General features: G+C 34.1%; 1 protein-coding gene across 1 annotated transcript in view; it reads left to right on the top strand.

Annotated features, from left to right (window-relative positions):
* Nucleotides 1-5,259: 5,259 nt before the first annotated feature.
* The window catches only part of mib1 (E3 ubiquitin-protein ligase mind bomb 1), a 446,175-nt gene continuing 438,934 nt past the window's right edge, over nucleotides 5,260-12,500 (top strand). The window contains exons 1-6 of the mRNA XM_086545613.1: nucleotides 5,260-5,449; nucleotides 8,085-8,226; nucleotides 8,385-8,556; nucleotides 10,536-10,770; nucleotides 11,245-11,393; nucleotides 12,329-12,386. Coding sequence (XP_086401739.1) covers nucleotides 5,348-5,449; nucleotides 8,085-8,226; nucleotides 8,385-8,556; nucleotides 10,536-10,770; nucleotides 11,245-11,393; nucleotides 12,329-12,386 — 858 coding nt within the window. The 5' untranslated portion in view covers nucleotides 5,260-5,347. The remainder of the gene's footprint in view (nucleotides 5,450-8,084; nucleotides 8,227-8,384; nucleotides 8,557-10,535; nucleotides 10,771-11,244; nucleotides 11,394-12,328; nucleotides 12,387-12,500) is intronic.

The raw sequence follows: 12,500 nt of genomic DNA, 5'->3' as shown, positions 1-12,500 counted from the left end.
CGATGGCTATATTTCTGTATTTAGAATTACCAATAACAAACACAATTACAATCACCAATAACAATAATGCCAACAAAAGTGAAAATGTTGATAGAGAAGACACTTAAAAAAGGACTTCAATTCCCGCTCGGAATCCGACCAAGAGCGAAAAGATGTGAGAGCCAAGACCCGAAGTCCTGCCGTTGGTTATCAAGTTCTCGGGCAGAGGAAGGAAGAACCCAGCAGGTGATCGCAAAAGGTACTCGAGGAAATACGTCCTTCCATGGAGTAGAAACTAGATTCTAAGCACTAGAGGTTCATGGGAAGCATCGATATAAAAGGATAAACGAGGAATAAAGTTCGTAAAGATGGGGAAAAAATCAGAATATCTAGGACTACGTCAACTGAGATTGCCTTGAGATGAAATTCAACCTTGAAAATCATCTCGGTACGCCGACTGATCCGGAGAATTGGCAAAACAGCTGAATGACGAATTTGGCGGAAGTGAACTAGACAGGAGAATGAGGGGAAGTTAAGGTCCTCGTTGCCCTGGGGGAAAAAAGTGGGAAATGGAAGAAAGGGTGGAGTTTATTATTCATCTATCAATCTTTCTCCCTTTCTCTTTCACTCTCTATGCCGTCCTCTCTCTCACTCTTGTTCTACCTCCTTCTCTTTCGTTTTCCCTCCATCTCAACTTCTCTCTCTCTCTCTATTTCCATTCCATCCACTTGGGAGGAAGACCCAGTCCATCCATTTATCCATCCATCTATCTTCCATCCACTTGACAACCTACCAGAGACAGGTCAACAGAGTCACCCCAATGGTTGCCGTTTTAATTTTAATATTTGGGCCATTTTTTATATTCTATCTTATACTTCTTGTACTTGTATTTGATTGCCCCATTGAGACAAAAAAAAAAGAAGTAAGATAAGAACTATACCTCATTATCTTTTCAACTTTGTGATACTTTTGTTCCAAAAATCAGAAAATTAAAAAATGATTAAAGTACCCCAAAGAGACAAGAAATAAGTGAATTACTATATCTCCAAACACTCAAATATAATTCAGATATTTCGTTTTCTTTCCAAATTAGCGGGATACAAAAATCAGAAATATATCATAGCACTGCAAGTGACTGTTTTTTCAGTTGATAAAACCCACAGATCAAACCATACAAAATATAGAACGAAAATAGGATATTCATATAACATAGAATATAGATAATCACTAACTATTCTCAAGAACAATTAGCTATTTAACTTCATCACAAACAACGTTAAGTAGATATGACACTTAAACTAATAAATTCATAAACAAATCTCTCAAACCACAAAGGGAAGTAACGAACAAACCACTATTTCGGCCATTACTAACAACAACTACTAGTTAAGTCATTACAAACGAGAAACCACGAGGAAGAAGACCCGCCACCTCCCCTCCCTCCCTTTCACCCCCCCTCACTCCCTTTCACCCCCCTCACTCCCTCCACATTCTCCCTGCCCCCTCCCCTCTTAATTAAAAAGACCTTCTTTGAGAGGCTTCCGCTTTCTCCATCTCTTCTATCTACTCCCCCCCCCCCTCTCCACCTAGAAAAGATATCTCGCCCCCCCCCCATACACACTCCCCTTTAGATGTCACCCACCCTTAAACGTTAAATGGGGTTCAGGGTTTTGTATATACCATAAAGAACAGAGGAAGGTGGAGACTGATCACTTTACGGCACTGTTACAAAGCATATGAAAGAAAACCGCGTAAGGTGGCGAGGAAAATAGGCCATCATGATACATGTAGTGAGGTCATCTGGCAGGTCGTGACCAGTTGCAGGTTGACTGGACTGTTGCTCACATCCTGTTGATGTGAATACCGGTTGACTGAAAAGAGTTATTCATCATCATTCAGGTACCCTTCAGTTTCTTTTTTTTTCGTCTGTGGGTAATTTTCCTGTTTACGCTCTTAACTCTTTCTTCTCTGGTACTATTGTGTGGCTGACCTAAAATTAAAAAAAGGAAAAACAAAAAACAAAAAAACGCAATATGATGATAATACCATCAAGAATAACTACAATATTATAGTAATTATAACAATGAGCATAGTTAGGCTGATAATGATAATAACAATAATTATAGTAATAGCAAAGGCGACGATGAGGATGATAATTTTAATAATAATTATAGTAATAATAAGAATAATTATCATAATGATAATAGTAATGATATTACTGATGATGATAATAATAATGATAATGGTGATTATAATGATAATAGTAATGATGATAGTAGCAGTAGTAGTAATAATAATAATGATAATAATAATGATAATGATGATAACGACAATAATATTAGCAATACCAAGAGTAACGACACTGGTGACAATAATAATGATAAAACAACAATAATGATAATAATCATAACGTTAATAATAATGATAATGATAATAAAGATGATAACGATAATATTAACATTGGCAATATCAAAAGTAATAAAGATAAGGACAGTAACAATGATGATAGTAATAATATTACTAGTAATTAAATAACAATAATGATAACAATGATTATAATAATGATAATATTAATGATTATGATAATACTAACAGTAATAGCAATAATGACAAGGATAATTATCGTAATGATAAAAATAATGGTAAAGATAATAATTATGAAAACAGTGATAATAATTACGATAAAAGTAAAACTAATTATCATAGAAAAGATAATCATAATGATAACAAAATAAAGAGAATAATAATAACATTAATAATCTATTTATAATAATTTATAATGATAATACTGATATTGATACTGCTACTACTATTGATATTAATAATGACAGAAATAATTATAAAAATAATTATGATAATGATAATAACATAAATAATAACAATAACAGTAGTAATAATGATAATGATAACAACACCAACAATGATAATAGCAAGAACAAGGCGCATTGACGCATCCAAACCTCCACTTCCAGCGTCTAGGATCCATCCCTCCTAGGAAGCCGCCATGCAAGGACACGGATCATCCCAGTTTCCTTTGATTTGACTGATCTGGCCACGACTTCCTTGGTCGTTCCACAGACATCCTTCTGAGGAGCCAGCAAGAATCGAACGCCCTTCAGAAGACCTACCGATCATGATTATCTCACCTGAGGGGCCGCCGCCAGGAGAAATCCCGAAAGTGGAGTAGCTACTGCTGAGGATACTGACTGCATGTGAAGGATCCGCCTTCGGGTTCGTCAGTAGTGGAGGGCAAGCGTCCAGTCGACGGAGGAACAGACGACGATAAGCCCACGTCAATGAGACGGAGCAATGCGTCGAGACGGACTGAAGACCAAGATGGCCGTGACCATCGGTGGAAACCCAGACCCAGGAAGGGCCTCTGGATGGCGATGTGTGTGTGTGTGATGGCCAGCGCTGTTTGGCATATGCTTAGGGGCACGTCGGAGTTGTGTATTTTTTTTATTTCATTTTGTTTTGGTCGAAATGATATTCTGTTTTGGGATGGTTATTTTCAAGTAGACGGGGGATTATATATATGCCACTGCTATGAGATTATTTCAGTGAATTATACTGTGTTCTCTTAATACGCTCTGTTTCCTGTGTTTGTGTGAATGTGTTAGAAGTTTATTCCTGCAATAAACCAATGGAGTGCCTGTTCTGGTGTGTAATAATGATATTAGTGATAACAGTAATAATGACAATGATTATGATGATCATTACGATGATAATGTGATAATAACAGTAAGATAAGATTGATAAGGATATTGACAAAATATTAGTAATGATGTGGATGATGACAATGATGGTAGTAGTAGTAACAAGAAAGAAATATTAATGATGATAAAGATAATGATAATGATGCCAATGATAACAGTAATGATAATGATAATGAAAATAATACTATCAGTAATGATAACAATAATAAGAATAATAATTATTATAATCATGATGATAATGATAGAATTATGATAATGATATAACAACACTTATAATGATAATGATAATAATGATAATGATTATAATAATAATGATTATGATTATACTACTACTTGTGATAATAATAATAATAAGGATAATATTGATGATAATAATTATTATAAATCTACAATAACAATGATGATAATAAAGTTAATAAACATTAATCATAATAGTAATAATAAAACTACTAACAATAACAGTAATATTAAAGATGATTAAGAATGATATTGATGATAATCTTAAAACCGATAATAATTGTAAAAACGATAATGATAACATTTGTAACAATTGTAGTAGTAACGATAATTATGATGTTATGATAATGATAATGACGGCAATAATAATGATGATAAAGATAAGGATAGTAATAATAATGACAATTATGATATTAAAGGTGATATTAACGTCAAAGGCAATGTTAATAATGATAAAGACGATGATAATGATAATAAATCAATAAGGAAAAGGATAATGATAATGATAACAATAATAATGACAATAGTAGTAATAATATTAATACTGATAATGATAATAATGATAATGATAATGATGATAACAATAATGATAAAAAGGATGATTATGAAAATGATAGTAACAAAGGTGATAATGATGTTAATAATGATGTTGATGATAATAATGACAATTCGATACTATCATCCATATTATCATATTCATTCACCTACAATGATTTATTAGAGCAAAAGTAATGCTTTTATAATTACAACTATAAATGCTACTACTGTTAATGGTATTGGCACTAATACATTAGTTATGATGCTCTTAATCAAAAGAAATTATAACCCCATGATTATGGCAACTACATAGAATGACTTAGGCAAGAACGATGAGAATTAAAAGTTAACGATAAAAAAATAAAGTTAAATAAATCAACTTTCTTGTCGCCCACATTCTTTGTTCGAATCTTCTGAATCGAAGCCTAAAACATCTTACACATTATTTATTATCTTACGAAGCATTGGATAAATGGATAGCTTACTATATAAATTAATCGGTTTTAAAGATGAATATCTACGTCCAAAATCTTTATGATATGGTTATGAATAGCCTTGGCTTTGATACGTATTCTGAAACAAAGCCAAACCAAGACGATCGAAGAAAAGTGGCATGCATTTACGTTTAATGCAAAAATAACATTCATGCAAATTCTGACTTTCATTTCTCTTTACTCCCCCCATTCCACCTCCCCAAAAGTAAATAATATACAAATTTCATATAAAAACGAAAAGAATTTCATCACAAAATAAATATGTCACAAATTTCACTCATCCTCGAATTCAGTCGGACGTAAACATCGGGGTCTGCGACGAGGATTTCGGGCAATTCTCCATTATTTTCTCCTTTCAAATTTCTCCCCGGTGTTCCCTGGGCCATGGAGGCTGCAGGAACGAGCACAGGGAGGAACACAAGATATATGATGGAGGGTGTGGGTGCCAGGGTCATTCGAGGTCCTGACTGGAAATGGGGAAAACAGGTAAAGAAATCGTCGTTTAACAGAACATCTTAGATCTTTTGGAATTATACGGAGGGTGTCATTGGTATTCACTCGTGGGTTTGTACTTTTTGATGACTGATCATTTTGTATGCTGTGTTCTCGGGGAGATAGTGATAGCGATATTTATGGGGTCTGTCAAGGAGGGTCTGTTCAAGGAATTGGGGATTTAAAGAAAAACTCCATTTGGGTGAGTTAAACTGTATTGGTTTTTGGTGTAGTTGTTGTCCATATGAAATGGAAATTCTCTGTTTTTATGAAGGATACATTAGGTTACATGTAGAGTTCAAGTTGAAAAATAGATTCCTGTGGTAATATTGTCCATATTTCCATTGAATCAGTGACTAAAGAAACTATTAGGATAGTAGTAAAGTTTCTCATGGTAAAAATCAGCCATAGTTGACGCATTTCTGGAAGTATTGAAAATAGAAAGTTTATAACTATCTACAGAAAACGTCCCACTGAAGATAATTATCTGATGCTAATATAACACCTATTTGAATGGGTTAGATTCTGAAGAAAAGGGAACCTTTAATTGAATTAGATTTAGTTAATCAAATAAAACAAAGAAATGTACCCACATTTGTTTTTTTCCTTCCTTTTTAATTTGTCATGCACTTGTTTATGAAGGATGTAATTTAAACTTTCAATACAATAGAAGGAGTGTCAGTCCACGTAATTCCATTGCACTGTTTACAATTTAGATAGGCATGTATATTTTAGTAAGGTGGTAATTTGAATAGATTTTTATTGGTATCACCTTTACATTATAAATGGTGATGTCTATTGGCTTTACAGGTCTAGGTCGTTATGAGATTCATGTAAATTTTATAGACTAATTATAGTTAACATAATTTCAGTTTCAAGGAATTATTGCAAGGTAAACAGTACAAGGAATAGATAGATTGATGAATTCCCAGACATTTTTCCTTGGTGTACTAGCTCCAGTTACTACAAATTGAAAATGAAAAAATATCCAATTTACTAACTCTTTTTGTATCGACAACCATATATCTGCCTAAGATCCAGATACCCTTGATTGACAAAATAGATATCATAGTGGATATTTATACACCAAAAAATGGAATTGTATTTTCTGCTTCTGCATTACTATAACTATGTTGCTATAGTGGGATCAGGGCTTTCAGTATTCCTAAATTCCTGGTAGCCATCCCGACCGGCATTTTTGCCCCTTGTAGACGGGCCCATGTACCTGACATGGGGTTGCCATTCGGAAGGATTGGTAAAACGAGGGAGACTCCTGCTTTGCCCTACCACCTTTTTCACTGCCCAACTACTGCTCATTTGTACATTAGAATACTGAAATTCCTCCACTTTTTTGTGTTTTGCCATGTTTGGAGACCTAAAACTGGTTGTTAATGTTTAGTTTAATCTTTTAATCTCCATACAGGAAGAATATATTTACAATTATATATGCTCCTCCTACTTCCCACACCAAGTGCCATTCTACTGCCAAAATTGGCAGTGGCACCCTAAACCACTCATGGCATTAAGATTTTGGTTGTCAGATTTTGGTTGTCAGATTTTTTTTTTTCACCACATAACAAGTCAAAAGGAAGTGAGTGAGAGAAAAGAAGAGCGGGAAGGAATCTTATTTTATTTTGGTTATAATTTTTGATATCTTGTTATATATGACTGATTGTCCTGGGATATTGGTATTTTGAACCCGACCCCCTCTTCATGGTTATTACGATGGCTGCTATGTAAATTGATTACTCAACTATCAGTATATATCTTTATTCTTTTTCATATTATCACCTTTTTTATTTGAAATTAGAGATTCTGATGTAATACATGTCAGTAAGTTTGCGGGCTTGAAGGCATGTATTTCATATTACAAGGCCTCACAGAAATAAGGATTTTGAAAGGGGGGGTTTTGCCTTTATATTTATTGCACACAATCAAAAGTCATATGATCATGCAATCACTGACATTGCATGGCAAACTAATGTAGTTTTTTTTAGTTTGTCAGTGCATTAAGGTTATGAAAAAGAAAGGTGATAGAACTCAAAAAAATTTTTTTTGGAGATTTTCAGTAGCATTTATTCTAGAAATAACTTTTTGCAGTTTCCATGACAGAATAGCCCAAAAACCTCCCAGCTGATTTAAAATCTGTTGATGTCAGTGAAAAGATGTTCTAAAGAATTAGAGTGTGTTGTGTTTTTTTGGGGGAGGGGGAAAGCTAAAAACAATTACTATTTTATGCACAAATATTTTTTTTTAGCTCTTAATATTTTATGTGATTTGTGTTATTTGGTCGTAATGAGTACAAACATTTTTCACAATTTTTATCTTGTAACCTCTTTTAATTAGCAGATATATGATTAAACACAATTTATTCACAAGGATTTAGGAGTCAAATGGGCTTCCATTTTTGTTTCTATGGAGTTTAATCTGTAACACATTTGTACCATCAATATTAAGGTGTTTACAATAAATTTATATTATTATTATTTTTTTATCTAGTAAGCTTTTTTGTTATGTGGTGATTATTTTGTGTATGGGAGATGTGATTGTGAACAGTTAGATAAGAGCATTTATATAATCCATTTATGTTTAGCTGTTTGTGTGTTTCATAATGATCTGTCTTTTACAGGATGGTGGAGAAGGTCACGTAGGCACCGTAAGAAATTTCGAATCACCGGAAGAAGTTGTTGTTGTCTGGGATAATGGAACAGCTGCAAACTACAGATGTGCTGGTGCTTACGACCTCCGTGTACTTGACTCTGCTCCAACTGGTGAGAGAGAAAAGGGTTATAAATTTTTAGTGTTATATAATTGTGCAGTTATTCATATATGTGTTTAGTATTTCTTGTATTTATTTTGTTGAACATATACAAGAAAATTAATTATATGTATTTTATGATATGTGACAAACATTTCTACTTTTTAACAGGAGTCAAACATGAAGGAACCATGTGTGATACATGCCGACAGCAGCCAATATTTGGCATAAGATGGAAATGTGCAGAATGTAGCAATTATGACTTATGTTCCGTTTGTTACCACAGTGACAAGCATAGCCCTAGACACCGTTTTTATCGTATTACTACAATTGGCTGTGAAAGGTAAGGTTTTGATTTTGTGGTTTTTGTTATAAGAATTAGATGATATTCCTATGCTATATAGAAAAATAACTTATAAGTAATGAGCTTTAACTGTACTTTTCTTAAAAGTTTCTTTTACTTTTCAATTATCTGCACATTTGAGGTAGTATAAGTAGAGTTTTGGAATTTTTCCTTTTCCCTTTATATAGGGTAAACAATGTATTTTTCTAATTTTAACTGGAAGTTTGAGGTATGTATGGGTAATTGGCCAAGTTGATCTTTTCTGGGCATAGTCTTTTATCCAAAATAAAGTAAGTGGCAATTTAGATATTCTTAGTTTTTTTTAAGCTATTGATTAACAACAGGAAAGAAAAGAAGAATGCTTGTGTATGTATGCATATCTACAAGTCCCAATTTGTCACAGATTCCAGATATAGACCTCAGACTTACTCAAACATAATAAAAAATGGCTGATAAAATTATTAACTTCTGAAATCATTATTCTAACATAAAGGTCCACAATTTGTTGTTTGCTACTGCATTGGGTATTTATATGTAGACAATCTCTAAAAGACTTTTGTTTGCTAGTCTGTTCATTATGGGCATGATAATATGTGTATTGTATTGTCAGCAGGAATTTTATATTTTCATGTGTTGTAACTTTGATACTTCTTTTGGTTCCAAGTTATTTTTATTATTGATGATATTTCTTATCTTATAAAATCTCCCACATAACCAGCATTGCTAATGATATATATTTGTAACCCTTTTTCTGGCCTTTGAAAGAAATGTGCTATCTTTTCTCCTTTTTAAAAATGATGTTCAGTGACTTGAATAGCCATATTCAGTCTTGCTTTCCCATTCAGATGCATCTGCTATAGGCTTAACTCAGAAAGAGTGTAAACTCACATGCCATATACTCAGGGCTGCTAACATTTGAAAAGGCCCATTTTTGTTGGTAGCAGATAATCCATGTGTACAGTAGGTCATGGATGCCACAAAGTTTTGAATGATTTTTTTTTTCTCAGGAAGATATTCTAGGTTTAGAATTATCATCTGTCAACAGAACTGCACTTGAAAGTTGTAGGGCCTGAGTAAAAGGCACAGAAATTTACAAATGACTTCATCAAATTAGTGCCTTTGAATATCACTGACAAAACCAGCCCACAAAAAATACATCCAAGGGGACAGTTCCTTTCTGTATGTTAGGGTTAGAATATGTTGGTATTTAGATATGATACTGTTATGATACTATTCAATTTTTTCTTCAGGATAATAGTCAAACTCAGGAGGGGATTAGCCAAACTTCAATTTGTCAACTTGCCAGTTGATTGTGAAATGTATACTGGATATTTCATTTATGGGATAAAAAGATACTGTTTATGTTAATGGATGTTTAAATGGATGTTCGCGACGGGGCCATTTCGGCTTAAAAGACCAAAATTCCGGGACTTTTGAACGCATAAGCCTAATGTGTCGGGATTCTCAGCTACACTGGCTGTGAGCCACTTCCGCGCGCTGGGCTGGACAAAATAACGTGTCCCTGGCGTGTGGCCCAAAAACCACTAGACGTGATATCTAGTCACCCGTCGTTAACGGGTTAAAGAATTTGAGAATTTGAGAATTCAAAATGATAGACAGATAGAATTCCCACTGTCTTTTATATTATGGTTAAAGAAAACACTAATTTTTTAGCTATTATATATATATTATGTAGTTATTAAAAAATTATTCAACTAAGTTTACATTTTTGAAACCCTAATAATTGCACACACTGTTCTATATGTCTGTGTGCTGTAAACAGGTAGGTAGAATTAATTATATTTTATTATACTTACCTTTATGTCATTAAAATCATCTTGGGAATATTGTATGAATTAGCTGTTAATACAACAATTAATTCAATTTGCAATATATGAATTGCAGTACAGGTATTTGTGTATCTTTTGAAAGTTGCTGCCATTGCACTTTGATCTTACCGTTTAAATGGTACCCTGCAGAGTATTATTAGAGCCAAGACGGAAAAGCAAAAAGATAGGCATACGAGGAATCTTCCCTGGTGCAAGAGTAGTGCGAGGAGTGGACTGGCAGTGGGAAGACCAGGATGGAGGAAATGGACGACGAGGAAAGGTCTCTGAAATTCAGGACTGGTCGGCAGCGTCTCCCAGATCAGCAGCTTATGTCATATGGGATAATGGGGCCAAGAATCTGTATCGTGTTGGCTTTGAGGGAATGGTAAGGATTGCTGAGGGAAATATTTGATGCTTATGATTTTTTCTTATTTTATTTTTGTCGTGAAATTATGACCATTTCAGAATTAAATGATAAGGATTGACTGTATAGGCTGCAGTTACATATTTATAGAGTTTAGATATGTTGCTTTATTTGATGATGAAAAGTTTCAAATAATTAAAGGTTCTCAAATGTGTACGGATGTTGATGATTTTAAGTTGAATAGCAAGTCATACTTAATTACAGAATCGTTTTCTTTTTAACACAAGACTTAATTAAGATTAAAAGAAATGTTCTTTTTGAAGAGAATATAGAATATGACCTTACATTTTCTATGCATTTTTTTTATGTCTAATACTCACACTGTGACTACAGCTTAAAATTTGGAAGTACTTGGGACAACACATTTACAGCCTTGCCCCAGCTTAACAAAGCCCTAGAGACACTCCCAGATCTAAGGACCCTCCTTATTTCCAGGCGGACCTTAAGGTAGTCAATGATGCCAAAGGCGGGACTGTTTACCGAGATCATCTCCCACTACTTGGTGAGCAAAACCCCGGCCGCTCCGGACCCCACGGGCTGGCCATCGGAGACCAAGTAAGTGTAAGAATTGTTCCATGGCTGCTGTTGTCTTGTTACTATCCTTAATATTATTATTATTATTATTATTGTTATTATTACCTTTTATCTTGGAACTGTGCATTGTGTGATGTACTTCCCGAGTCATGAGCTAGGTGGCTTCATATGTGCATTATTTTTTAACATGCAGAAAATATTGCTTAAATATATATGAGCAGTAAAAAAGAAAGAGAAATCGGAAAGTTTTGTTTGGATGAGATGAGGCTTGTTGATGTATAAGACAGCATATGTTTTTCAGCAAACTAATAGGCTTTATGGTCAATTCATACACACACACACACACACACACACACACACACACACACACACACACACACACACACACACACACACACACACACACACACACACACACACACACACACACACACACACACACACACACACACACACACACACACACACACACACACACACACACACACACACACATATATACATCCCGATGGGCCCAGCGATAAGTGGAAACCCCCTACGCCGGGCCTATGCAATATTGCATCAGGAAAGTCGCACTGGTGCGTCACCCCGTCATCGGGCATTTAGCCATGTCACACGGGTGTGATGCACCGTCATCAAAGGGTTAATACTTATAATTATTTTCTTATTTTTAACATTGTATTTTATGATACAATTTCTCTTTTCTTTTTTATGTTAAAGGCTCATAAAAGATATGTTGAAATGGAATTCAGCAAAACATTGTGCTATATATATAATCATGGAAAATAATATTCATATGAAGTATAAAGTTATATCTCTGTGTCTCCTATTTTGTAAATACCATGTTCTTTGATGCTTTTAAGTTCCCCAAACATTTTTTATTGCATCCTTTCTGTGCACAAGGTAGTTCTTACTTTTTGTTTATTTATTATCATTTTATGTTATATATTTTTAACGCTAAATAATTTTTTGATGACCATAACAGGAGCTTCTTGTATTCATTTATGCATATGTTCTTGCAGAGGGCTTTCCTTTGGTATCAGGTAGTGCACCAAGACAGACAGTTTGATTGCTTTGTTTATTGGCTTCTTGGAAATGTAAATAGCTAGTTTTTAAAGCCTAACAACTAGAAAAAAGAGAAATGAAAGAACTCTCCT

The sequence above is a fragment of the Penaeus japonicus genome, unplaced genomic scaffold (genome assembly GCF_977035675.1).
Source record: "Penaeus japonicus unplaced genomic scaffold, GWHDUDI00000001_assembly GWHDUDI00000016, whole genome shotgun sequence".
Classification (NCBI taxonomy): domain Eukaryota; kingdom Metazoa; phylum Arthropoda; class Malacostraca; order Decapoda; family Penaeidae; genus Penaeus; species Penaeus japonicus.
Note: the sequence above shows the minus strand (reverse complement) of the source record. Positions and strands in the feature narration are given on the sequence as shown.